At 51.6% G+C, this 27,305-nt stretch overlaps 1 protein-coding gene across 3 annotated transcripts in view; it reads right to left on the bottom strand.

The window, feature by feature from the left end:
- DLGAP4 (DLG associated protein 4) overlaps nucleotides 1-27,305 on the bottom strand; it is a 195,258-nt gene that overhangs the window by 74,874 nt on the left and 93,079 nt on the right. For all 3 annotated transcript variants that reach the window (XR_003145099.3, XM_025469950.3, XM_025469949.3), the window contains 4 exons: nucleotides 10,229-11,300; nucleotides 7,344-7,582; nucleotides 4,436-4,550; nucleotides 1,746-1,796 (listed from right to left, as the gene is read on the bottom strand). Coding sequence is in view for 2 of the 3 variants with exons in the window: in XM_025469950.3 (XP_025325735.1) it covers nucleotides 1,746-1,796; nucleotides 4,436-4,550; nucleotides 7,344-7,582; nucleotides 10,229-11,227 (1,404 nt within the window). In the remaining variant the exon portion in view is untranslated. Of the gene's footprint in view, nucleotides 1-1,745; nucleotides 1,797-4,435; nucleotides 4,551-7,343; nucleotides 7,583-10,228; nucleotides 11,301-27,305 lie in introns of those variants that run through there.

The following is a 27,305-nucleotide window of genomic DNA, read 5'->3' as shown; positions in this document are numbered from 1 at the left end:
GTGCTCTGCCCCGGGCCTGGCTGTGTGGCCTCCGACTATCACTATCCTCTGGGTCAGTGTTTTCTAACTAAATTAAACACCCACTGTCTGCCACTGCATCAGGTAAAATGACTAGATGGATCATCACCCAATGTGGAGCATATGTTTGGAAAGGTCTAAATTTGCGATGTCCAATATGGTAGCAACTAACCATGTGTGGCTATTTAGTGTTTAAATTAATTGGAATTAAATGAAAGTTTCAGTTCCTTAGCCACACTAGCTGCATTTCACTTGCTCATGCTACCTTAAGGGACAGCGTGTATTCTAGAACATTCCATCTTCACAGAATGCCCTGTCGGATAACACTGATAAATTAAAATGTAGGCCATGTGGCATACCCAAAGTTCATTTGGAGTGGGTTTTAAAAAGACAGGTGTTTATTCTCCACAGCTGTAACCTGAAATACACCAAGAGGCCCCTGTGATTGCCAAGGGCAATGAGGTCTTGCTTTGGGATTGCGGGCATGGCACAGTTCTGGAACTAGACTGGTAAAGTTTCAACCCCGAGTCTATCATTTCTTTGCAATATGAGTGCAGGCAAGTCACTTAACTGCTCTGTGCTCAGTTTCCCCATCTATAAAATAGGGGTAATTACAGAGCACATTTCATAGGCTTGTTGTCAAGATTAAATAAGATAATTTATATCACATGCTTAGGATACTGTCAGGAGAGTAACTGGTGACCTGTCCCTATTATTATAGGAAGCTCTATGGGGTGAGTGCAAGGATTAGTAAGGATTGGTTAAGATGCTCCCAAGCTCTGGAGGTTAGGCCAGCTGGTCAGGGCTGTTGGTGTGTGTATCACTGAGGACATATGTATAGAGAACACCCTGGAATTTCATATGTTAACACATGACACACATCCTTACCACAGGTCTGTGGAAGTTAGGGGAGGAAGAGGTCACCTGGCCCACAGTGGGCTCCCCAAAGACCCTCTGGAATAATGTGCTTGAGAAGAACTATGACATGAACGTGGGAGGTACGTGAAGCATCCACAATTAGAATCAGGAGTTGAGGGGCCGGTCCCAGTTTTGCCCCTTGGACAGGTTCCTTGTCCACTCCTGGCCACAATGAGGGGATGAGCTTGGAGCATCTTTCAGCCTCTCCTTCTGGTCTTGGAGCTGGAACCTGGGGAGAAGGAGGGCCACTTCCAGGGGCAGGAGGGTGTGCATAGGGAGGGGGCAGGCACCCTTAGGGTAGCCAGGCAGTATGCCAGGACTAGCTCCATCCCCACCAAGTTTTGTAAAATTGAAACATCCCTGAATTCATGCCAACACCCCAATACCTTAAAGGTCTCTGTGGAGCCCATAAAAGGAGACAAGTTAGGGGATCTGGGGTCTGAGACCCAAGGCCCAAACCACCAGCCCAAATAAACAGTCTAAATAAAACTAGCTAGAAGACTCTCAGGGTATGCTTTCCCTTATCCTGGGATTATTGCTTGCCCCATCCATAGGGCCTAGCCCATTTTCCCCCCTGTTTTTGAGAGGAAGAAACTGAGACACAGAAAAGTGAAGTGAAAGAAGGGTCAGTGAGTGGAAGGTGAGGGCAGAGCATGAGACTCGACTCCATGCTCACCAAAGGTAGCTTTCCTGCTGCCGGCTATGCTTGCACCCGCCTGGGCCAGGGGCTAGGACCATTCAGATGCCAGGCCTCAGACCTAGCCCTGGACTCTGGAATTGGGGTACAAGAGAATGGCAAACATACTGACCTGCTGCTCATGGCCAAACAATTGGGGGATCAGGGAGGCCTGTCCAAAAATCTGCAGGAAAGAGAGGGGGGACAGTTATGGGGAGACCAAGGCTGGGGGCTGGGGTAGGGTATTCAGACTCAGTTGCAAGAGAACTAGCGGCTGGCTGGTTTAACCTCCTCCCCAGACTGGCTGAGGCCCAGGTGCTAGGAGGTCTTATTTAGCTTCCTCCAGTAATCCAGGAAGGCTTACTCCTTCTGAGGATTTGCAATTTGTTCTTTACACATCTTTCTTCTGGTCTGGCCCCTGGAAGATGCCCTGTCTGCTGCCTCTCACCCAGGCAGGCAGCACCCCACCCCCACCCCAGATCTCCAGATTAAGCACAGAGCCCAGAGCCTTCTCTTCCCTGGTCAGGGCCAATATAGTCCAGTGCCTGGTGGGAGGCGAGCTCCTTCTGGCAGAAGTCAAAGCCTCAGAGACACAGTCAGAGCTAGGACATCTCTGACTCTAGGGCCACATATGTGGCTTGGGTTACTCAAGCTTCTAGGGGTGAGGGTCTGAGGGCTCAGAGGACCCTGGACTAGGAGACAGCTGGACTGGGCAGAGGATAATGGCAGAGACCTGCTGGGGTCCTCAGGGTGGTTGACTCCACGTGCCCTTTGGTGTGGCCAAAGGACAAAAGTGTTCCAGATGCCAGGCCAGGCAAAGGTGAAGATGGGTTGTGTGAGAGAAAAAGACTCAGAGAGAAACATAGATGTGGGACCTGCTAGAGGGAGTCAGAAGAATGTGAATGAGAGGAGAGAAAAACAGAAGGAGACAGAAACAGGAAGACAGAGACAAGAAAACAAGGTACGATGGCGGACACAGGGAGGAAAGCCATCCATTCAGTGAACACCTGTGTCCTGTGCCGAGGACAAGGAAGCCATGGGGAACTGCACAGCAAGGTCCCCTCCTGAAGGGAGCTCCCAGTCTTAAGAATAAGACAGGCAGCAAGTAAATAAACAGATATAATTTCAGATAGTGCTGGTGCTGGGTAAGGGAACGGTGTCCTGGGGGCTCCTTTAGAGGAGTGATAGGGCAGGTTCCCCTGAGGTGACATTTGAGCCAAGACAGAGGGAGGCAGAGAAGCAGCAGCTGAGCAAAGATTTAAAAGAGGGGTGCTCCTGGGAGAGGAAACAGCAAATGCAGAGCTGGGGACAGGTGTGTGAGGTGTGTGAGGAGCAGAAAGGAGGCCAGTGTGGTTGGAGCTGGACAGGTGACAGAGCAAGTCTGAGATCCTGTGTGAGAGGGAGGCAGAGCCACACACAGCTGAGTAAGGAGTCTGGCTTTCACTGGGGGCAGGCGGGAGCCCCAGAGGGTTTGGAGCAGGGATGTAGTGTGATCTGCCTTACATCCTTCACAAGCTCCCTCTGGCCGTCAGGAACAGAGTGCAGGTGGCAGGCCTGGAGGCCAGGAGACTTGATGCGGCCTGCATGAGGGTGGCAGGGATAGAGTCCCATGGTGGGGGTGCTCTAGTCCTCCCACATCAGAGGTCAGTCTCTTTGGTCTGGGAATGTCAGTGCTGAGGGCAGGAGTCTGGGGGCTCAGTGAGTGGGCGGGGGGGGGGGGCGGGGGGAATGCCCTGGCCAGGCCAGGAACAGTGGAGTGGCAAGGGGCTCAGATCCCAAAGCCTTCCAGGTCTAAGTGGTGCGTTAGCCCAGGTCATGGGGCTGCACTCAGTGGGACTTGCCCAGAGAGGAGGCTGAGTGTGCACCTGGCACCTCCACTGCCCCACTCTGCTACTCCTAGCAGCTGTTGCCCTCTTTGGGCCTCATCTCCCCATCCACACCATGGGGGGAGCCCTCAAAACTTGGCTGGTCCTCCCTCTGCAAACCCTACAGTACTATGCATATGGCAGGGGCTGGGGTCCAGGTGTAGGTCTGACAGCCCTGGATCTCTGCCCAGCTCTGCCTCCTCCTTGCGGTGTGATCTCACCTATCTGAGCCTCAATTTCCTCATCTGTGAAATAGGGATATAAATAATCAGTACACCCACCCCCGAGTGTGGCTGTGAGGGTTCAAGGAGCTGGGGGTGAAGAGAATGAAAAGTGCAGCACAGCTTGTTTATTTGCTATCTGGTGCCTGGGCCCTGAAAGTCCAACTTTCCACTGAGCCTGTTGGACGTGGAGGTGCAGAGTGGAGAAGCAACTTACCCAAGGTCACACAGCAAGATAACAATAATAACCGTAAAGTTAGCTGCCCTTTGCTGAGAACACTACATTCCTATCTCATCAATCCCTCACAACCCTCTGAAATAGGAATTATCACCCTTCTTCGTAAATCAGGAAACTGAGGCTCAGGGAGGGGTGACTTGTCCCGAGTTCATACTCTCAGTGACAAGACTGGGACTCAAGCTCAGGTCTCCTGAGTTCCTCAGGGACTCCTCATGCCATCTTCAGGCTCCTGGGTCCCAAAGCAGTGGTGTGGCCCCTCCTTTGGGCCCTCAGCTCAGGCCATGCCATGTCACGCCCTATGACTGCTCTCCAGCCACCACAGGACAGTCGGTGGGGCAAGATATATACATACAGGCAGCCATGGAAACAAAGACCAAACAGAAGCACAGTGCAGACATCTGGGGACCGCTGGGCAGGGGCAGGGGCTGGATGTCTGTATTCCTGAGTGGGAGCTAGGGCTTCCAAGCCCACTGACCTTCTGGCTACCCGCCACCCTCACCTGGCTGATGCAGCTGGAGTCGTTGAGGCTGTCGCTGACGGGGTTGTAGTCCTCCTCCCAGCTCGGACACTTGGAGGGTAGCAGCATGTCCACTGAATCCAGGCGGTCCAGACTCCTGGTGAGGGTGGGGAGCAGACAGGGCTCAGCCCACCCACTGTTCAGCCTGGGTAACTGAGGCCCAGAGGGGGAAAGACTGGCCAAGGTCATCCAGTGGCAGAGGGGAAAATGGAAGTCACTGCCAACCTGTGTAGTGTTGCGGGGGGCGGGGGGGGGGGTGATGTAAAGGGTGGCGGGGGCGGGCAGGTCGGGGGCCTTGAGCAGGGGGAGAGCTCAGAGGCTTGAATCTGGGGGGTGCTGGTGATCCTTACTTGTTTTCTCTACTATAGCCACGAGGTGGCAGCAAAAGCTCACTTTTGACGGTTTCAAACCAAGCCAGCACAATTCTACAGCCCCTTCCCCTACAGGTCTGGAGAAATTCCAGGAGGGGGACAGAGGCGGTAGGTCAAGGCTCACAGCCTTGATCTCTGGCTTGAGCTCCCCAAAGAGCATCAGTTTCAACACGATATCCCGGTGGCTTCCAAGAGGCCCCCAAAGACTCACCACTTCATCTCACGGTCCCTGCTCTTCAATTTGCCTCACATCTACCTGACCCTGGGTTTCTCCCTCACCCCTGCTCTGGGGTTAAGATCCAAGCACCCAACAGCTCAGGCCTTGATGTAGATTGGCTGGGATGGGACTGGAGCTTCCTCACTGAGTGACCCTGGGCAAGTCATGACCTGTGCCTATGTCTGTTTCCTCACCTATAAAGTGGGGGTGATATTGTGCCTGCCTGCTTGGTGCTGTGATGAGGAGGATTCAGTAACGCATGCTAAAGTGCACTACAGCAGGCACAGAGCCCAGAGTGCAGCAAGTGCTAACAGATGGCGCCCATTACTATTACTACTATTATTATTTATTCCTTCTCATTCAAGGTCTGGGCCTAGGTCCTGTGCTCTGCTCCCACCTCAGTGCCCACTGGTCATTCATGGAAATGTTGGATCCTAGGACTAGAAGGGGTCTCAGAAATCATTCAGCTTAGCCCCTTCACTTAAAGATGGGGAAACTGAGGCTCAGATTGGGTCAGACCTGGGACTCACCAGTGGTGTCCTACATTCCCACCTTGGGGCCATTCCCTGCCTCCTGTCCTATTGTGCATCCCTTAAGCAAATTCCTGTGGCAAGGAGGCTCTGGCCTTCTCTGAGTACACTGCTCCTCCCTGCCCCTCCGTGCCTCGGTGCTCTATCACTTTCCCTGCTCTCCTCCCTCTGTAGCAGTCCTCCCAGACCCCCTCCTCCCAGAAGCCTCGGCTCTTGGCCCCAGTAGTTGAAGAACTAGGACTAAGTTTGTTTCCCTTAACTCTTCTTTTTGTTTCTTACTTGCTTTTTCCTCAAAGGACTTTGAACTCCTCCTACTAAGTTTTACCTGTTTTGTACTTGATGATGGGCTTTCTATAACTTTTTCCCCCCTCATTCTTTTCTGTTCTGATCCCCATGGTGACTTCTGCATGTGAAAGCCTCACCTTTCTCTAACATTTTGCTTTTTAAATATTTTTATTTATTTGAGAGAGAGCAGAGAGGACAAGCAGGAAGGGCAGGGACAGATGGGCAGAGGGAGAAGCAGATTCTTCGCTGAGCAGGGAGCCCCATGCAGGGCTTGATCCCGGGACCCCAGGATCATGATCTGATGACCTAAGCCAAAAGCTGAACCTTAATGGACTTTCTCTAACATTTTAATTGTTGCTTTCTGGGTGCATGCATCTCATTTGTTCATATTTTCATTAACTCTTCCAACTCTTAAAGCAACAGGATAGGGCTGAATGGTGGAATTTCAGGCAGGGTGATGGCCCAGGTCTATCTCCCTTTGACTTCTGGACATCCTCCTCCCTGGTCTTGGAGCTCACCACAGCGATCAATTACAGGGGCATCCTAGAGCGGGGTCTGGCCTTCTGGGAAGTACCTTGCTAGTACAAATGGTGGGTTCACTAGGGGCAGGGTTCTCCTAACCTGAAGATGAGGGTTCCCTGGCCCGTTTCCCGTGTGGAAGTGGAACTCATCTGGTGATGTGGCTCCTGTGGGCGGGGCCAGTCACTCTAGAGAGACTCTCCTTATCCTTTACCAAAGGATGAGGCTCACCAGTGATCAGGACTTAACTGTGGGGGGCTTATGGAGTGGTTCACCAAATGGCGGGGCTCTCCGGAGTCAACTCGTCAAATGAAGGGGTCAACCTAAGGACGTGGATCTCGGGAAGGAAGCTAACTAAAGTCGAGTTTACCTAGGGGGCCTGGATCTTTGGGAGCCCGGGTTCACCTGGATCTGAGGCTGTAGGGCAGGATTCATCTGTGGGGCGGGGCTTCCCTAGGGGGCCATAGGGAAGGAAAGTGCGGTTCCCAGGGGTGGGACACACCTGTGAGGAGCTCGTCTAGGGACTAGCCTTGCTAGTGAGCGGAGGCTGAGAGCGGAGGAGGCTTTCCCAGGGGAGAGCTCACGCGCAGGGGGACGGGGAGGTGTCCAACCGGGCAGGTTAGCCTGTGGGCGGGGCTCCCAGCAGGCCAGGACTTCGGAGCCCTCCCGGGACCTGACTCGGACTTGGGAGCGGAGCGCCGGCGGAGGGGCGGGGTAGGTTAGTCTGCGGGCGGGGCTCCCAGGAGGCGGGACTCAGGAACCTCGGAGCCCTCCCGGGACTGGACTCTGCCACCCGACCGGCCCTCCCGGGGGCGGAGCTCCGGGGGACGCAGGTTAGTCTGCGGGCGGGGCTCCCAGGAGGCGGGACTTCGGAGCGGCGCCCTCGGGGGCGGAGCTCCAGGGGCGGAGCTCCAGGGGGCAGGGCTAGCCTGCGGGCGGGGCTCTGGGAAGTGGGCGCGCGTGCTCACCTGCGGGGATTACTCTGCTCTCCCAGCGACTGCTGCGTGGCCCTCAGGTAGCTCTGGCGCCGTGCTGCCGTCTTGGGGGAGGGCTTGGGGCTGCCGCCGGACTCATCGCTGTCCTCGTCGCCCATGGCCTTGATGTAGCTGCCGCTGCGCATGCGCCTGCACGGGATGGGGCCCTCAGCCGCGGCGTCCGCCTCGCGCGGGGACAGCAGCGCGGTGCTCCACTCGCCGCCGCCGGGCACCTGCGGAAGGGCGGACAGACCTCAGCGAGGGTGGGCAGGGGTGGCGGGCGGCGCTCACTGTCAGCGCGGAGCCAGCAGCCCAGCTAGGGGATGTGCCGCGGGCCCTGAAGCTCCCCCGCTCCCCACCTCGGAGGTTTCGGCCTTCCCTGCTGGGTACTGCCATTGAAGTCACCCAGCAGCAGGAAGGATACTTGAGTTCCAGAGACGGCTCTGCTACAGCTTCACTGTGTGGCCTTAAGCAAATCCTTGCCTCTCCTCAGATTTCTCGATGGATCCCAAGCTGAGTGTGCCCCAGCAAAACAGCCCAGGCTGTAAGATCACAACGGTGTCCACTGCAGCTCCTTTTCTGAGCACCCACCGTGTTCCCGTCACTTCACCCTGCTATGTTAGATGATGGCTTATGATCCCACTACACAGATGAGAACATCAGGCCAGACAGGTCCTCAGGCCTGGCACCAAGATCCTGTCCTAGGATAGGGGTGGGGGCAGAGAGGGCTGGTCAGGGGACACCTGCACATCAGTAGAGGGGTAGGGTCCTTGGAGTCAATCCATTCCTATGTCCCTTACTAGTGGGTAAGCCAAGGCACAGCGTGCAGCGAGGCTGGTGGGTGTCTGGCAGCCAGTTGGTGACCTGGAAAAAGGGCTGCTTTCTCATCAGACATGTATACAGAGTGGACATTCACCTCATGACGAAAGATTACACATCTTAGCACTTATAAGGTACCTCGGTCCAAGCACAGAGTGAACACACCTTGCCACATACACACATTTCAGAGAGCAAACGTACCTTTCCATACATACCATCTCACCAAGGACATACCCCACAGCAGCCACTTCATCTCATGCATGCCCCTCAACAAATATACCGTGTGAACACAGAGCATCCTCACAAACCACACCCCTCCTCACAAACACAGCAGCAGCCACTGTACTGCGGACACACTGCAGCACATCTCCACCACACTGTCTTTGCCTCGACACAGAGTGCACACCCTCGCAAGGTTCTACACACTTCACCACAGATGCCCAGGTGACACACATTTCTCGGCATACACAGCATTGCCATTCTTTACCACAGGCAAAATGCACACTCCCAACATCACCACACCTACACAGATCCACACCCTTCCAAGTGCACATACTGCCAGTGGCCAATTCTCAGCTGAGGGATGGTTCCTATCTGGGACTCCCCTCCTCCACCCCAGGACTCCAACCCCCCTCCCACCCCCCGAGCCAACTGCTCAGCCAGTCACTAGGGCCTGCACGTTCTACCTCCCAGACCATTTGCTCTCCATCTCCTTATCTCCACCTGTCCCTTGGGGAACATGGCCTTTGATATTCCTGCTTAAAACCTGTTGCATCCCCAGCATCGCCCCTGACCCACCTCCCATGACCCAATCAGGCAACATAAGCCCCAGGGCCTGCAGAGCCACCCTTTCATGGTGTTCCTGAAGCATTTTCACATGATCAGACCAAACCACACCATTTTGAGAGAGAGCCAGGTCACACACCACCCTCTCTGATGTTTCTAAACTAAGGAAGTGGATCGAGAGCCACAAAAGCCTTAAATATATAAAATACTGCCTAGATTTCCATTTTTCTCCTATTGAAAAAAATAGCTTTTCCCCCCATAGTCTCACTGTCTTTGGAATTTTTATAACTCGGGGCTTTGTCAGACTTTGATGTGCATCTGGTTCAAAATGTATCTAATGTGCTTCCAAAGGCTGGCCAGGCCTGTGCTGGCACACCCCCTAGGATGAAGCGCTCACTACCTACAGAAGCAGCCCCTTCCACCTTGGTGGGTACTGAAATCTGCTTCCTGTAACTTCCACCCACAGCTTGGGTTCTGCCCCCAGGGAGTGCACCCAGTTCATAGCCACTGGCTTTGCTCTTGAAGAGCCCCAGGAGGATGTGTAGCAACAGAGATGTCTTCTGAGCCACTTTCCAGGAACCTAGCTTTGGTGCATATTAAGTGCCTCAATAAACATTAACACTTGAAAGAAGAGAGCTAGTCCTCTAAGCTGGGTTAGGGCCTCCTGCAGCCCTCTTGCTGACCTCCATCACACTCCGCTCTCACTGATATGACTATTTGTTCATGCAACTTTCTCTCCCAGCATCCTGATAATTGGGGCTCTGTCTTATTTATTTCTCACTCTGTTCACTTAAATGTCCATCTGTTCCTCTACCCCTTTCTCTTCTCACATTTCCTGAGCCCTTCCTCTCTGCCAGACCCTGTCCTAGGCCTTCGGGACATGCAGCTGCATCACCAGTGGTCCCTGTCTTCAAGGAGCCTCTGGTCTGGTGGGGGTGGCAGGCACGAGGCTGGCAATTAGAATGCCATGCAATTGGTCTTCTGAGGAGGGTGGATGGCACAGCTTCCAGATTTGTCCTCTAGAGGGCAGGTGTATGTTTTAGTTCCTACTCTGGGCTGGGCTCGAAAGAACCCTAATCAATGTCTGCTGAAGGCACGACCAGTGGAAAGAATCCCCTATTAGCAGGTACCACTAGACACCATTTCACAGGTGTTTACTCATGGAGGCCCAGAGTGAAGTGACTTTTCACGCAAGTCTGTGGTACAGCTGGGTTTTCAGAACTGGTGCCTTCCCCACATTCCTCACCCCACCCTTAATCCTAACAGGGACCCACCTGCAGGTAATGGTAGGCTAGACCCTGGTGGCAAGATTTGGATTTTAGCAGGCTCTTATCCAAGGTGGCTGAGGTCTTCTGGCACACTTCATGGGCGTGGCTGAGGGTCAGAGTAGACCAGGAGCCCCGCTTGACATAGTTGGTGTCGGTGCCCACCCCAAGGCTGGGGCAGGCGGCTGGGGGTGCAGGTGGGGGGGGTGGGGCGGTCAGCTCAGCGGCGTTGCTTTTGGCTGCTTTGAGCATGTGCCCGCTGATGGTGTTGTAGGCGTGCATGAAGTAGCGAGGCTGGCTGCGTTCCGCCTGTCGGCCTAGTGTCATCAGGCCGGAGGCTGGGCCACTGCTGCGGAAGGCGCCACCCTCGCCGTCCAAGTTGTCATCAGAGCTCCACCAGCCTGAGATGTTGGAGCGGCTACGCCGTTTGGGTTCCCCAGCCTTGGCCCGTTCCTTGCTCTTGGCCCTCCGGCCCTTGCCGTCCTCCAGGCCACCTTTCTTGCTGCCATTGCCACTGACCTTGCCTGCTGTGCCCTCCAGTGAGGGTGCCTTGGTGAAGAAGAGCCGTTGGACAGAGTGGACCAGGTGGCGGATGCGGCCAGGACTCTCACCACGGGCCTTGGCCTCACCACGAGGGAACTGGAGCGTGCTAAAGCCGTCGCGGTGGATGGGCAGTTGCTTCTCAAATTGGTCCAGGAGGTTGGCAGGCAGCCGGTTGATCTTGGTGGCCTGGGCATGGCTGGGGAAGGGGCTCTCCTCTGGCACCTCAAAGTGGGAGTTATAGTGGATGCGAGGAAAGGTGCTGCTCGGAGGCGGCAGTTGGTTGTTGAGTGGGAAGAGACCATCCCCAGGCAGAGCGTTCTGGCCAGGGAAGCGAGCCTCGCGGGCAAAGGCCTCTGTGGGCGATAGCAGGTAGGGGTTGCGGTCGGGCCCTGCGAACAGGGGCTCATGTGGTGGGTCCAGGCTGTCAGAGAGGTGGCGAGGGCGGCTGTCACCGAGGCCTTTCATGATCCCAGCCCTCAGGGCAGGGGCCGTTGCCTTAGTGGGGTGCCCAGGTTGCCTCTCCCGGGCAGCAGCTATCCTGGGGAGAGAAAACAGAGAGGGATCAGCTGAATTCGGAAGGGACAAGGTGCTGAGAATGTCACCCAGACCCCCACAGATCTCTGGGTTGGGAGGATTTCTGAAGACTTCTGGCTTACCCTTAACACTGTAGGGTGGAGGACAAGAATACAAATGGAGGCCCACAGACCAGCACCATAGCTGAGGCTGGCAAACTGTTAAACAGCTCCTACCTTAATGAATATATCTTCATAATAACCTGGAAAGCCAAGTTCAAACTCAGACTTCTTGGTCTCCTCCAAATTCCATGACTGAATGTAGTGGAGGGGGAGCGGCTCACCCTCTGTTTTCCTCCTGTGTCTGACTTTGTCCCTTGCTACAAGGAACCACACACCCACCCAAGTTCACTCCATATACCATCAGGCCTAGGGATGGTCCCACTGGCAGTGTAGGTCACCCATGAGAAGATCCTGTACTAGTCCTGGAACCAGGCCTGGGGCCATTTGGGTATGGAATTCCTGGGTGCTCAGTATCCAGAGTATGGCTCTGGGTGAGCATGTCCTCTTGTCCCCTGAACACTTTTGCTTATGTATGATTCAACATGGTTGAAAGAGGGCCAGCAGGGCAGCCCTGGTGGTGTAGCAGTTTAGTGCCGCCTGCAGCCCAGGGCGTGATCCTGGGGACCTAGGATCGAGTCCCACATCTGGCTTCCTGTATGGAGCCTGCTTCTCCCTCTGCCTGTGTCTCTGCCCCTCTCTCTCTGTCTCTATGAATAAACAAAATCTGAAAGAAAAGAAAAGAAAAGAAAAGAGAAAGAAAGAAAGAAAAAGAAGAAAAAGAAAGAAAGAAAGAAAGAAAGAAAGAGAAAGAAAGAAAGAAAGAAAGAAAGAAAGAAAGAAGAAAGAAAGAAAGAAAGAAAGAAAGAAAGAAAGAAAGAAAGAAAGAAAGAAAGAAAGAAAGAAAGAAAGAAAGAAAAGCCTTCTAAAGAGTAGGGCCCAGGATAGGGCCCATCTCACCTGGGTCTGAGGACAGTACTATCCAACTCTGACTTTAGCAGAGGAATCCTACATCAAATATAGACCCTCTATAAAAACATGCTCTGTCCCTCAATAGATGTTTATGGAGTGTGACTTCTGGGATGGGCGCTGGGGGCTGTAAACATCAGAGAAGCCAATAAGCCCATTAGCACATCATTTCTGACTGGAACAAATCAATGGTGGTCAGTCTGGAACCAGAGTTCTGAGTGAGTCAGTAACAAGAGCACATCCTCAGGACTGGGTGAACAGGACAAGGCCTTGGGTGGGGGTGGCACTGAGGTGGAACCACCGCGATTCAGTTTCCTCATCTGTAAAATAGGGCAGCTGGATTGTTTGGATCTTCTATCCAGAACCATGCTGGAAATACCAATCTCAAACTTTGGCAACTACCTTTCCTTTCCATGCCTCAGTCTTCTCATCTGTACCATGGAGCAGAGGGGAGGTTAGCGAGGTATCTAAGCCCTGGCCCAATCACCAGCTCTATTCAGAGGAGTCCCACGCCTTGCTATGGACTGTGTGCCTGGCATGCTGAGGATCTGAAAACAATCAGTGTGGCTGGAACAGAGCAAGGGAGGACCAGCGCAGTGGGGGTAGAGATCTTGGAGAGGTGGGCCAGGTCAGAGTGGACAGGCTCTGGCTGAAGCTAAGTGTGGTGGGCAGATCGATGGCTCCCAAAGTTGCCCATGTCCCAATCCCCCAAACGTCTGATTATGTTTCTTTACATGTTAAAAGGGTCTTTGCAGATATGATTAAGGATCAAGATGGGGAGATTATCCTGGATTATCTGGAAGGGTATGACCTAATCATATGAGTCTTTTTAAGAGGAGGGCATGAAGATATGATAGAAGCAGAGGTCAGAGGGATGTGGGATCATTAGCCAAGGAATATGGGCAGCCGTTAGAAGCTAGAAGAGGCAAGGAGTCAGATTCTCCTCTAGAGCCTCCAGCAGGCATGCAGTTCTGAGACCCATTTAATCAATCAATCAGTCAATTAATTATTTTATTTATTTGAGAGAGTGAGCGAGAGAGCACGAGCAGGGAGAGGAGCAGAGGGAGAGGGAGAAGCAGACTACCTGCTGAGCAGGGAGCCCAGTCCTGGGTCTCTGGGATCATGACCTGATCCGAAGGCCGACACTTAACCAACTGAGCCACCCAGGTATCCCCTGAGACCCATTTTAGACTTATGACCTCTAGAACTATAAAATAAATCTGTGTTATCGTAAGCCACTAAATTCTGAAAATTTGTTACAGCAGTCATAGGAAACGAATACACCAAATGGGTTCTGGTATCTAAGACTCCCTTATTCCTCAGAGCAGCTCTTAAGGCAAATTCCAGAGCCCACCAAATACTTCGAGGAAAACACTGGCCTAGGTGAAACCCTCATCCTACAGGTGGGGGAAACTGAGGCCCTTAGAAGGCAATGACTTCCCCAAAATCACACAGTGGGTCCAGTGGCTGGGGCAGTGAGGGATCCTCAGTTCTTCCTACTCCTCTGCATAGCTGCCTTGCAACTGTCGCCAGGAGCTGGTGGCACCCACGACCCTTAAGGATCTGAGGATTATTTCCTTGGACCTAGCCATTTCATGACTTACTATGCTCTAAGCCTTCCTAAGCCCCAAGACTTCTGCAGGCGCTCAGGTCTCACCCTTCCTGCCAGAGACCCTCCTTGCCTCTAAGAGCCTGATGGACCCCATCCTGGAGGCCAGAGCACTGTCATGACAGTCCTTGTGGTTGAGTGGCATCTCTGCTTCCACCAGGTGGCTTGTGAGAGCATTCATCCCCAGGCTGGAGAGGAAATCCACTGAAATCTATTTACATTATACCATATCCTCATAACAGCTTCATGAGGTAGGGGACCATGATCTTCATTTTACAGACGGGGAAACCAAGGCTGGGAAGGGTCATTCTAGCCAAGGCAAAACAGGTAACTTTGATGCCAGGCACCCCATCAGTGTTCCAGAAAATCAAGGACATGCCTCCACTCCAGCCAGCAGCAGCTTCCTCTGGGCAAACCTCTTCTTGAAGACAATTTCAGGCAAAACCACCCCCATATCCTTTCTTGGCTCCCTTACATCCCCTGAGGGCCACAGTGATCCCTGGGCTCAGGGGCCAGCCTCCTTGGCTCTCTAGCTGGAGAACTGTGTGTGCAGCAATACGTCCTTGATGCCCACTCAAGTAAGGCCAGATATTTGCAAATGCAGCCCTGCTGGCTCACTGGCTTGGCAGGGGCCTGATGCCCCAGAAATGCTGGAGGTGGAGAGGACTGGTCACCAGGCTTAGAAGACAATTGGCGGTGGCTGCCCCAGAAGTGCACGCCACACCTAGCTCTCTCAGCCCAGGTGCCCTGGAGGCACCTTCTTCAGCCTTCCCAGGGAGAAGCTGGCTTCAATTTCACATCATAGGTACTCCTGACCCCAGGAATCCAGAGTTGCTCCAACATGTGAGCCTGGGACATTGGCTGCCTCCCTAAGCCTCAGACTGTGTTTGTCAAATGGTGCCAAGAGGAAGAAGTGAAGGAAAGTGTGGGCAAGTGCTTGGTGAATTGTGAAGTGCTGGCACATGCTCATTCTCTGGGGGACAAAGCCTGGCCCAAGACCTGGTGGTGGTCTTGACCGATGATGCCCCGGGTGGTAGGGGGAGTTGGGTCTCTGTCCTAGAGGTGCCACCAGGATTACAGGATGGCTGCTACCGTCAGGGAGTCCTCCAGAGACCAGCTAAACACTTTGATGACCACAAGTACCTCTCAACTTCTTTCCTTCCTGTGACGGGGCCCTCATTGTTAAGAGTCCCTTTTTCTGACTTCTGGGACTCTCACACCCATCTTTCTCCTCCCTTTAAATGCCAGTGCCTTCCAGGGCTCTGAGCAGACACACAGTGTTCCCATATCAGTAAAATGCTTCAGTGTCACCCAGTGGGGCTCCAGCCAGACACCTGGGCATCTCCTTGAATTTTTCCCTCTTCTGTGTGTCCTTCCGCTAATAACAATCCTCATCATGTCTGGAAAATGATTCCACCCCACTCTTACTCCTATGGTCTAGGTGGTGCCAGCCCTATCCCAGAACCCCAGGAGTGGACACATGACCCAGTCTGGCCAATCAGAGCCCTACATCCTTGAGTACTGATTGGCTCAGAGATAGAAACCCTTCCTAGCCAATGAGAGTTGGCTCTGGGATTAGGGGTAGACTGTTGGGAAAGTGGTGCCTCACTTTCTGTTAGGGCTGCTGTGCTTGGCAGAGGGTCAGCCTGGAGTCCTTTGTGGAGATCTTGCCTGAGGTGTCAGATATGAGACCTCAAGTTGAGACTTTTTGCTTCAGTTTGAGCTGGGTTTCTGTGTCATTCAACAAGTGCCTGACTGATACTGGCCTCATGTCCAGTTGGTCACTACAGTGGTGGCTGTGGGTGCCCACCCATACTCCTGTGGCCTCATCACCATGGTGCCCAACAGACTGACTTCAAACTCTCAGCATCTGCATCCCTGTAGGAGAAGGGGGAGCTTTCTCTAGCAGCTGGAACCTGCTTTGCTCACATGTGGCTGGCAGGATTACCAGAGACTTCACAACCCCTCCTCTGCCCACAAACCAGCTACAGCTCTCAGCGAGTGACTGTTGGGGAGTTGGTGTATAAATACCTCAGCTACTCCACCCTTCAGGGGGGACCGATGGGCTCTACACTGCCTCCTGGAGCTGCCCAGTGGGAAGGAGTTCCAGCCATCCTTGCTTGATAACACTCCCTTCATTGGCTACCTCCCCTTCCCTGACTTACCTCTCCTCTCCTCCACTGTGCTGCCTGTTCCCAAATGAAGTACTTGCACTTGAATCTTTGTCTTGGGCACGCTTCTGGGAAACCCCAGCTATGACCATCACTGGGTCATAGTGATTCTGCCTCAGTTAGGTCTCCTGGTGCCATTTCCTCTCTCTATCCTCTGCCTCTGTCACTCCCACCGCTCACCTGGACAGCTGTATCACCTTCACCCTGGTCTCTCTGTGTCCACTCTAAGACCTCTGTGGGTTCCAAACTGCAGCTGGAGAGTGACACTGCTAAATGCCAAAGCGCTAGTGTTCTTCCTCTTCAGCGGCTCCCCTTGGCTCTTGGGATGAATGCTTGACTCCTGAGCCTGGCATTCAAGGCCACTGGAGAGAGCTAGTCTCTGTGGACTTCTAACCGTCAGCTTCAGCCACATGGCTTGCTAGAGCTAAAGAATGTCAGCCTGGGAAAAGGACAGGATAAGGCCTCACAGCAAGGCCACTCCAGGCCCATTACCTGGGTCTCTTGATTCTACCCAGGCCCCAGCTCACCAGCCCACCCAAAACAGAAGGTCTGCAAAGGAAGGGTCCAGGATTGCCAGGTGAGGAGCAGAGGGTGAGGAGAGTGGGACAGCATGAAGAGGTACCTCGGCAGAGCAGAGCTCCAGAAGGCCCAGCATGTCTAGTGTTTGCCAATTTCATCCCCATCCTTCACTCCCCTTGCCAACCAAACTCATTGCCTTCCTGGATTTTCTTCATAGTTCTCAACAGTCTTGGAAACTCACATGTTCCTTGCTTGCTAGTTTATTGTTCATTGTCCCCTGGGTCTGTCCTGACCAATATGGTAGCCACTAGCCACACGGGCTGTAGAGCATTTGAAATGCAGCTAGTGCAACTGAGGAGCTGCCTTTTAAATTTCAATTAAATTTAAACATCACATGTGGCAAGTGGCTACCATATTGGATAGTACAGTTCTAGAACTTCAAACGCAACTCCAGGAAGAAGCATCCTCCGGCTCCCCCTCCTGAAAGCTGGGGTCTAAGGTACTCTCTTCTAACATCTTATTCACACTTTTTGGTTTGGAAGTTAATTCATTTATTTTTCTCATTTTTTATATTCTAATAAATGTGTCACTGGAAAGGCTATACGTTTCCCCCTGAGTACCTATTTGGCTACATCTCATAGATTTTATTTCTCTGCAGGTTTTTTTTCCTCCTCGTTTTAAGAAAATTGAGGTGAAAAGCACATAACATAGCAGTAGCCATTTTAAGGTGTGTAATTCAGCAACATTCCATACATTCACGATGCTGTGTAACCACTACTTCCATCTAATTCCAAAATAGGGGGATCCCTGGGTGGCTCAGCGGTTTGGCACCTGCCTTTGGCCCAGGGCGTGATCCTGGAGTCCCAGGATCGAGTCCCACGTCAGGCTCCCGGCATGGACCTGCTTCTCCCTCCTCCTGTGTCTCTGCCTCTCTCTCTCTCTATGTCTATCATAAATAAATAAATCTTTTAAAAAAATAATTCCAAAATAGTTTCTTACCTTCAAAGAAAACCCAGTACCCAATGAGCAATCACTCCCTGTTCCCTCCTCCTCCCGGCCCCTCGCAACCACCAATCTGCTTTCTGTCTATGGATTTACCTATTTCCTATGTGTTTTATTTTAATTGTGGTAAAATGTACATAACATAAAAATTTGCCATTTCAGCCACTTTTAAGGGTACAGTTCATTGGTATTAATTACATTCGCAACATTGTGCAACTACCACCATTATCTACATCCTAAACTCTTCACCCCAAACAGAAACTCTATAACCATTAAACGTAATGACTTCTTATTCTCTCCTCTCCTCCAGCCCCTGGTAATGTCTGATCCACACTCTGTCTCTATGAATTTTCCTATTTTAGATATTTCAGATAAATGGATCATACAACATTTGCCCTCTGTATCTGGCTTATTTCATTTAGCCTAATGTTTTCAATGTTCATCCAGATTGTGTGGCATGTACCAGAACTTCATTCCTCCTCATGGCTGGATAATATTCCATCGTATGTAGAGACCACAGTTTTTTTGTCCATTCATTTGTTGATGGACATTTGGGTTGTTGCCATCTTTTGGCTATTGTGAATAATGTTGCAATCAAGAAACATTGGCACACCAAGTATCTGTTTAAGTCCCTGCTTTCAATTCTTTTGGGTATATACCTAAGAATATAATTGCTGGGTCATATGGTAATTCTGTTTAACTTTTTGAGGAGCTGCCAAACTGTTTCCTACAGTGGTCCCACCATCTTACATTCCCACCAGCAATATATAGGGTCCAATTTCTCTACCTCTTCACCAACACTTGTTGTTTTGCTTTTTTGGTTTTTTAAAATTATACCCATGTTAGTAGGTATGAGCTGGTATCTTATTGTGGTCTTGATTTGCATTTCCCTGATGACTAATGATGTTGAGCATCTTTTCATGTGCTTATTGGCAATTTGCGTATCTTCTTTGGAGAAATGTCTATTTAAGACTTTCACTCATTTTAAAATTGGATGATTTGTCATTTTTTGTGGTTGAGTTGTAGGAGTTCTTTATATATTCTGGATATTAAACCCTTAAAATATGATTTGCAATATTTTTCTCCCATTCTATCCTTATAGGCTTTTTTTTAAAAGATTGAATTTATTTATTTGAGAGAGAGAGAGTGAGAGCACAAGCAGGGAGGAGAGGGAGGAGCAGGCTTCCCACAAGCAGGGAGCCTGGTGCGGGGCTTGATCCCAGGACCCTGGGATCATGACCTAGCCAAAGGCAGACACTCAACTGACTGAGCCACCCAGGTGCTCTAGGTTTTAAATAGACAGTGTTTTTCAGCTTTTCCTGGACTGGCCACTTGCTCTTTCCTTCCTCATTAGGACCAATGGCCTCCCTGCAGCATCCCCTGGTGTGTCAGCTCCACAAAGGGCATGAGTCCATGTTCCCATAACCTCCTTGTGGGTAACGGCTGGTTCTTCTCATCTGGGAGCCAGAGGAATGAGAAAAGATCTGGAGATGCACATGTAGTTGATGCTCTGGTGGCTGCTCAGGTCTCCCTTTAGGATTGAGGCACTCATGTCTTCAGCTGCCAAACACTGGCTGCTTATGGTTCATACTGGGTACCCACTAGGGCTTGCTCTCAGCCAAAGGGAGATGCCTCACCCACGGTTACACTCCTTCTGGGAGCAGCCAGCAGCCAGTAACTGGTTGATGTACAGACACCAGAGCCCAAAGCTTAGCCCCTTGCCCAATTCAGAACAACCCTAAATGGCCATCTGAGCCCCAGAGTTGCCCATGGGATCAGCAAAGGCCTTTGTTGTAACTGCATCTCCATTCAAGTCCTCCCTCCGCCAGATCCTGTGCCCTCACCAGTCACAGGTATTCCCAGGAGACTCCCCATGCATACCTCAGCGTCTGTTTCCTGGGGAACCTGACCCTAAGACAGGACATAACTGGATTCTACTTCTTTCCCTCCTTACTGAGGGACATTCAGCAATTTAACCACTCCTTTTAGTCTTCTATTTCCTCTTCTACAACATGGGGATGAGGATCCTTACTTTTCAAAATTATGATAGGGATTAACTGTGATATCACATGGAAAACACATCTGGTGCTTAGGGCTCAATAAACATCAGTGACGTCCCCCTCCCCCACTCACTGTGCTTCCTGGGGACAGGCCAACGCTTCTGGGGGGGTAGGGATGCTGCATAGCATCGTGGGAAGTACGTGCAACTGCACCTGGATTCTAATCCTGGTTGTGTTCTTGGCAAAACCTCCAACTGGTCACTCTGGGCCTGCCTCAGTTTCCACCTCTAGGTAGGGGGCGGGGGTTGAGTGAGGGTTTTCTGGGCAACTGGTCACACGGAGTTCCCTCTGCACACTCTTGGTCAGAGTTCCTGGGACACTGAGTCCATCAGCCACCCAACGCCTAGCAGTGGCAGGAGCCTCACCTTGGGGAGGTCTTAAAATAGGCAGGTCTGGGCCTTGCAGGGGAAGCAGCTGGCTGCCTCACACTGCCTTTGTCTCTGTGCTATACTTAGGCCTATCCGGGTGCCCATAATTATCTCTCATTAATATAAGCCTCATTGCCCTCACGGAAACATGGAGGAAGTAGCGGAGCTGCTGCCTCCCTGGGAACCCTCCCTGCTCTGCGGTGCAACTGTGTCTGCTGTCACTACTCTCATCTGCACAGAGTGGGGCCTCCCTTGCCCTGCCCCCGCTCATTCTGGAGCCAGACTTGGCCTGTGAGCTAATTAGGGACAAGGCCAGGAATGAGACCCAGCATGGCTCTTCCTGATGCAAAAGTCACCTGATTGCATCTTTCCCCTAATCTAGAACCTTCTGTGGATCCTCTTCCCTCCTCAGTTCAAGCTCCTTGGTGAGGCAGTCAAGACCCTTGCTGATGTAACTCTAAGCCCCTTTTCTGATATTACTTCCCCTCTTGACAGCTGCTCCTTTTAACCACTCCAGATCCCTTACTATTTCTTGCTTATATCTTCTGTATTTGGTTTTGTCTAAGGTTATGTTGACAGAGATAGAGAGTCTAAATGAAGGGAGAGGATAGTCTTCATCAGTGCTGAACCCTGTTAAGATAGAGACAGAGAAGTAGAGCAGGGCATGGGAGGGTGAGCCAAGGGATGAACGGCAGGAAATGATGTGAGTTGAATGGCAGGACATTGTGGGGATGTGCACAGCAGTCCACAGATGACACCACTACTGCCGTAGGCCTCTGCAGGGCAGGAGTGTGGAAGGGGAAGAATGGGCTCTATGGAGCCTCCAGGGCCTTGGCGCTGCTTGGGGCAGGGGTGGAGGTGGAGGTGGAGGTGGAGGCAGGCTGTGCTACATTGTGACTTCATCTCTGGGTACCCCTCCCATTCCCCTCCTACATTCCTTGCCACACCTGGGCTCTCTCTTGCTGGCTTCTCCTCCTCTGACCTCTAAGTGCTAGAGAAATTGTGTCCTCTTTGCTTCTCTTTACCCTCTCTCTCCTGCTGATCTCATCCAGACTCGAAGCTTTAAACCCCACCTATATCTAAGAATCCTAAATTTACATCCTCCACCCAATCTCTCTCAAACGCCAGACACCCATCTCTGCCTCCCTGACATCTCGCCCTGGATGTCTGACAGGTCCAAAATCGAATGCCTGATCTCCCACCCACCCCAAACTGTTCCTCCCACAGTCTACCCTAATTCTGCTCCTGACAACGCCACCCTCCTGCTCGCTCAGGTCAGAAAGCTCAGGATCATCCTCGACTCCTCTTTCTCTCATCTCCAGATCCCATCAAACAGCAAAGCCTTCAAAACAACTCCACCTTCAAGATACCCTAGAATCCCACCACTTCTCATCATCCTCATAGCCCTGCCTGGGGCCAGGCCCCCATAGTCTCTAGCCCAGACAACAAGACTCCCATGGCCCTTAGACCCAAAATCAATCTCCTTACTCATCTTGTTTCTTCTTGCTTTTCTGATCTCATTTCCTGCCCCCACCCCCTTGGGCCTCCATTCTGTTCCTTGAACACAGGTCATTAACTCCCATCTTGGGGCTCTCGCTCTTCCCGTGGGTCTGACTGAAATGCTATGTCTCCCCTTTGGACCACACGACTACTTCTTTGCTTTATCCAGTCTCTGCGCACAGGCTACCTCTGCAGAGAGGCTGGCCCTGGCCACCGTCAGGAGCAGCGCTTCACCTGCTAGCCCTCTGCTGCACTGCCCCGGTTTAGGTCTGACAGAACTTGGAACGGCAGGTATGAGGTCTGCCTCTGTCACACTGCTGTGTCCCCAGCACCCAGCATGGCGGCAGGATGCAGGAGAGGCTCCTGCAGCTTTTGCTAAGTCAAAGACCTGCAGAAGGTCTTGGGGGATGCCTAGAAATGATGAAGACAGTGAGGCAACTACAGCATGGCGTGTTTTTAGCTTCAGCTAGTCACAGTGATCATTTATGGAGTGCATACTGTATACTAGGTGCTTCCCATATGTGAACTCACTTAATCCTCATTGCAGCTCTTCCTGGTGGGGATGAGGAGTTCCCTGTGCCACTCAGGCTCCAAATGCACCCCAGTGGTCCCCATCTCCCGGTATTCATGTTCCTATATATGCAACCCCCTTCCCCCCCACTACTCTCCTGCCGCAACATGAGCCAGCACTAACTTTAGAGCCAGGTAATGAGCCACCTTGCAATCGGATCCGAAGTCCCAGTGACCACTCTGGATGGCAGCAGCCCCTTTTGGCAACTTGACTGGAACATCAGGGAGACCCAGGGCCAGAACCACCAACTAAGGCTGCTCCTGGGTTCCTGACTCTCAGAAACTATGTGAGATAATACATGTTTATGGTTTTAAGCTGCCACCAAGTTTTGATATAATTTGTTATACAGAAATAGTTGATACACCCATGAGAACAAAGGGCTAGAGGCAATTGTTCTAGGCCTCTCAGCTGGTGGGGGGTGGGGGTGCTGGTGGGAATCAATCTGACTCCTGAGGCCACATTCCATGGCTTTGCCCATAAGGCGGAGGTTCCAGGATCCTTTTCATCTATGACAGCTCCGTTATCCTGATGAATTCAAGGTCCAAATTGCTTCCAGCCTAAGTCTGTGTCCATAGCAACTGTTTGAAAAGCTTAACATTCAATCAACTGGTTGTTTGGTCAACAAGATAGCAGGCCATGGCTCTAGCAGATACCCTGGATTGGGCTGCTTGGGACATGTGGCTGACACTGCCCCCACAAACTCTGGTTTGCCCTACTCATCCCCAGAGGGGGCTTCCTCCTCTGTTTGAAACTGAATTCCTGTGCTGCCCATCCTGACGGTGAACTCTGAACAGAGGGTGCGGGATGGGGGTGCAGCAGTTCTTCTGGTGTGAGGGGCACAGATTTGGGGTTGAGGGGTTCTCTAGTGATAGGGCTGCTTACCAGGCCTCTCTGAGAGACCATGCCCCATCAAAACCTGCCTAGGCTCAGCTGAGGCTCCAGAGGTCACAGACCAACCCCCCGGGCCCTGCCCCCCAGCACTCATCTTTGTGTGCTAGATAAGGAAAAGACAGAAGGAAAACGGGCCTAGACCCTCAGAACAAAGGGACTACAGAGGTAGAACCACAGTCATCCTTTTAAAAACCCAAAGAGAATCACTTCACCCAGTTCTCTTAAGTTCCTTCAAGGTCTCCCTTACTCCTTTCTTGCTTCTTTCTTACTTTCTTCTTCAGATCAGATGGGCTGATCTGGTGTTTCTGTTCCCCAGAACCTTCCTGAAAAGGCTCTGTCCCTAGTGCCTTTCTCTGCTTAATAGCCTTGAAGCTCAGAAAAGACATCCCTTCCTCCAAGAAGTCTTCCCTGACCTTACAGATGGGGGTGGGGGTAAAGGCTCCTCTGAGTTTCCTTCTGATGGGAACTCCAACCCTAAGGAATCAGACAGTCCCAGGTGTCCCTCTGCACTGGAAGCAGGACCCTGCACAGAGCAGACTCTCATAAACGTTCAGGTTCAGGTGCCAAGAAATGACATTCACTCTGGTTTGCCCACCTTCTGCCTGTTGCCCTGTGGTGGTCCCTGATGGCTAGTGCCCTGCTTCATTCTCAAAAGTGTCATGATTTAGATGATGAATTATATGCTTACCCATGCAAGAAGGAACATGGGCCTGTAGCTGAGATGGAGTAAATGAGGTCTGGTCTGAGATTCTTCTCTGCATTTCTAAGCCAAGAGTCCCCCAATCCATAGGAATCAGGGTCACCTCACCTACACCTAGGAAAAACCTGATTGGGGGGGATTGGGAGGGATGAGAGAGTGACAATCACAACTGCCTCCCTCCCTTCCACCTCCAGACCTCACCTGGGGGCCACCACAAGACACTCCAGGCTTTGCTGCCCTGCTCCAGCCACTCCCTGCAGCGGCCCCAGGGAGGGCTGAGGACAGACCCGCCCCTGCAGGCAGTGCAATGTGGAGGCTATAAATATGGACTCTGGAACCAGCCTCCTCAAGTTTGAATCCTGGTGCTATGTGATCTTGAGCCAGTTACTGAACCTCCCTGAGTCTAGTGTCCTCCAAGGGCTGTTGGCAGAGATAAACGAGTTAATATAGGCAGATAGGTTGGCGCAGTACCTGTCACACAGTGAGTGTTCTGCAAGTATTCTGTTGCTGTCCTTATCAACAGGACCCACCATAGGCAACAGGGCTGGGCACCATCCCTGCTCAGCCACTTGGAAGTTCAGAGAGGGGATGGAGCTTGGCTTGGATCACACAGCATCCTGGTAGCAACAGGGATTTGAACTCAAGCCTCTGGACTCCTAGGTCAGTGTTCTCTGGAGGTATCCAACCAACAAGGGGTGAGTGTGTTCTGAACTGTGGGCACTTTCTAAGTGGCCTTCACTCCTCCTCACATCCTCAAAGCCTATTTAGACCTTCTCTAGATATTTAATTAAACTAAGTACAATCAAGTGAAAATTAAAATTTAGCTTCTCAGTGCCACTAGGCACATTTACACAGCCACATCTGGCCAATGGCTACCATAGACAGAGTGTGATACAGACCATTTCCATCAGCACAGACAGTACTATGAGGCACTACTTAATCACCGCATATGGCTGCTGCCTGTGATGCTTACATGAGATGGGGGAGCAATGGGGTCGTACATTCTGCAGTCCCCAGAGAGCCTCTTTAAAGCCTAAAAATTGTGGAATGTTCAGCACCAAACCTGTAGTACCTTATCCATGCTTCTCATGCTGTGCTTTGCTGACTAGGCTCCGGCAGGAGCTGGGACTTGCCCATGGTCATACAACAGGTGGAGGCTGTGAGGGGCTCAGGTCTCCTGACTCTGTGCTTGCTGTGCCCTAGTACCCCGCTGCTCAGGCTGGACAGTCAGCAGTCAAGCCATGCTTGGCGGAGGTGCTGGTCAACAGAAATTACTTTCTGCTGATGAACAAAAGCAAAAATACTGCCTTGGGATGATGGTGAGGGACAGCTGGCCACAGCTTCAGAGTAGGGAGTCCATCAGCCCCTTGGATGGTTCCCCAGGTCACACTGGATAGCTATAGGGCTGGGAAGGGGGCAGAAGCTGGGCTCATCTTCTCCCCTTCCCATTCTAGCAAGTTCTGGAAGGACCTCAATAATCCCCTTAGCTGCCATTTAAAGCAATATTTGTTGAGCTTACGAGGGCTGGGAACCTGGCTGACTCACTGTGTGGCCCTCGGCCACCTTCCCTACCTTGGATTTCTCATTTGGAAAATGGAGATGATTATCCCAATGGTGTGGGGTCCTTGTGAGGGGCCAAATGGGACTAGCGGACCGGAAGACAGTCCGCTGACTGTCCACCAGGAGGTGCTAAAGGAGGAGGAGAGCAGGTGTTGGACCTCATCTGACTAGGGTTTGAATCCAGCACCACCTCTTCCCAGGGGTGTGACCTCATGCAGGTCAGTTTGCCTCTCTGTCTCAGTTGGGAGGAGGAGGAGTGAGGAGTGACTTCAGTGGGTATAAGATCGTAAGAAGTGGTGAAAGAGTTCTGAAAACAGTGGTAATAGCTGACAACATAGTGGATGTATTTAATGCTACTGCATTGTACACTTTTTTTGTTTGTTTTTTGCATTGTACACTTTTAAATGATTAAGATGATAAGTTTGGTTAAAATGTGTGTATTCTACCTCAATTAAAAAAATAAGATACTTCACTTGTAGGATATTTATGAGATTCAGCAGGAGCATGTCTGCAGAGCACCCAGGAAACTTTGTGGCAGGTGCTCAATAAAGAGGAGCTGTGGTTGTTACATGAGCCTTTTAAGACCTTTTCTGAAGCTTATTTGTCAAGTGTTTCCTAATATACAAAAGCACTTTATATGAATTGTCTTGTTGAATCCTCAAATCAGCCCTGTGAAGTGCATCCGACCATTGGCCCCATTTTACAGAGGGAGAGTTGAGGCATGGAAGGAAGTGATTCATCCAAGGTCACACGGGCAGGATTTGAACCCAGGCAAATCCTGGGCTCCAGAGCCTGAGCCTCCCATCACCTCCCTGAGCTACCTCTCAGCTCTTAGGTAACAACATTCCATCTACTATCAGTTCACAGAGACACAGCCTCTAACCGCCCGCTCACCACCACCTTCCCAGGAGAGGACTACTAGGGGAAAGTTGTCCAGAGAACACACTGCCCCAGTCCCTGGCCTCAGAACTCTGAATGTGGGACAGGCGGGCTCTGGAGGTCACCTGCCTTGGCCTGTTTCATTCTGGCCCTCACTGAGGGACCATCCTGGAAGGCTGTTTTGGCAAACAGCAGAACAAAATGGTCAGAATGTTGCAATTGCCAGCACATTTAATTCAATTCCTCCAACATTTATGGGGCTTTGTGACTCAGATGATTCCAGCCCTTAAAGATCATGCGGCCAAGTGCAGGAGGCAGAAATACACATGGCAATTAGACAACACATAAAAATAAATTCCAGGCAATGTCAAAGGCAGGGTGAGCAGCCCAGTGAAAAGAAGGATCAATACTTGCTGAGACACCAGGAAGGCTCCCTAGAGGAGGTGGCATTTCAGCCAGGTCTCTGAGAACAAGTAAGGTTTCAGCAGATAAAAGTGTAGGGAAGAGCATTTCATAAAAGGGAAAAGCATAGACAAATCATGGTCAGAGGTGAGAGATGGAGGCAGTGCTGGAAACAATAAGTTGTGTGGCAAGGGTGGGCTTTGAGGGGCAGGGGAGGTAGACGTCGGGGCTCAGATCAGAGAGAGCTTTGGTGAACCCCAGAGACTCTAGATTTAAACTGTAGGACACCTGCCATCAAAATAGAGTAGGGCCAGCCCAGGGCCACTGGTACCAACAATCCCACTTCCAGGAATTACCCAGCAGCCTTGCCTTATGCACATAGGAAATGGGGGTGCAAAGGGTTTTTCTTGAAAGAAGACTTTTTGAAATCTTGAGAGAAAAATACTTTGTACCAGCAAAAGTCTGAAAAAAACCAACTGCCCACTAGGAGACTGGATAAACAAATTATGGTCCAAGACACTATGGAATACTATGCAGTTGTAAAGAAGGGTATGATTGTTCCAAGTACTGACGTGAAAAGCTCTCCAAAATACACTGCTCAGTAAAAGCAACAGGGGGCAGAGCAGGGTTATGGTACCTGTCTTAGTTTGGGTTCTTTCAGAAGCAGACTCAGAGCCAAGGATTTGAGTCTTTCAGGGAGGTAATTCTAGGAAGCACATGGAGGGAGCAGGAAGCAAGACAAGGCAGTAAAGGTTGCATTCCTGACTATA

This window comes from Canis lupus, chromosome 24, assembly GCF_003254725.2.
Source record: "Canis lupus dingo isolate Sandy chromosome 24, ASM325472v2, whole genome shotgun sequence".
NCBI classification, from domain to species: domain Eukaryota; kingdom Metazoa; phylum Chordata; class Mammalia; order Carnivora; family Canidae; genus Canis; species Canis lupus.
Note: the sequence above shows the minus strand (reverse complement) of the source record. Positions and strands in the feature narration are given on the sequence as shown.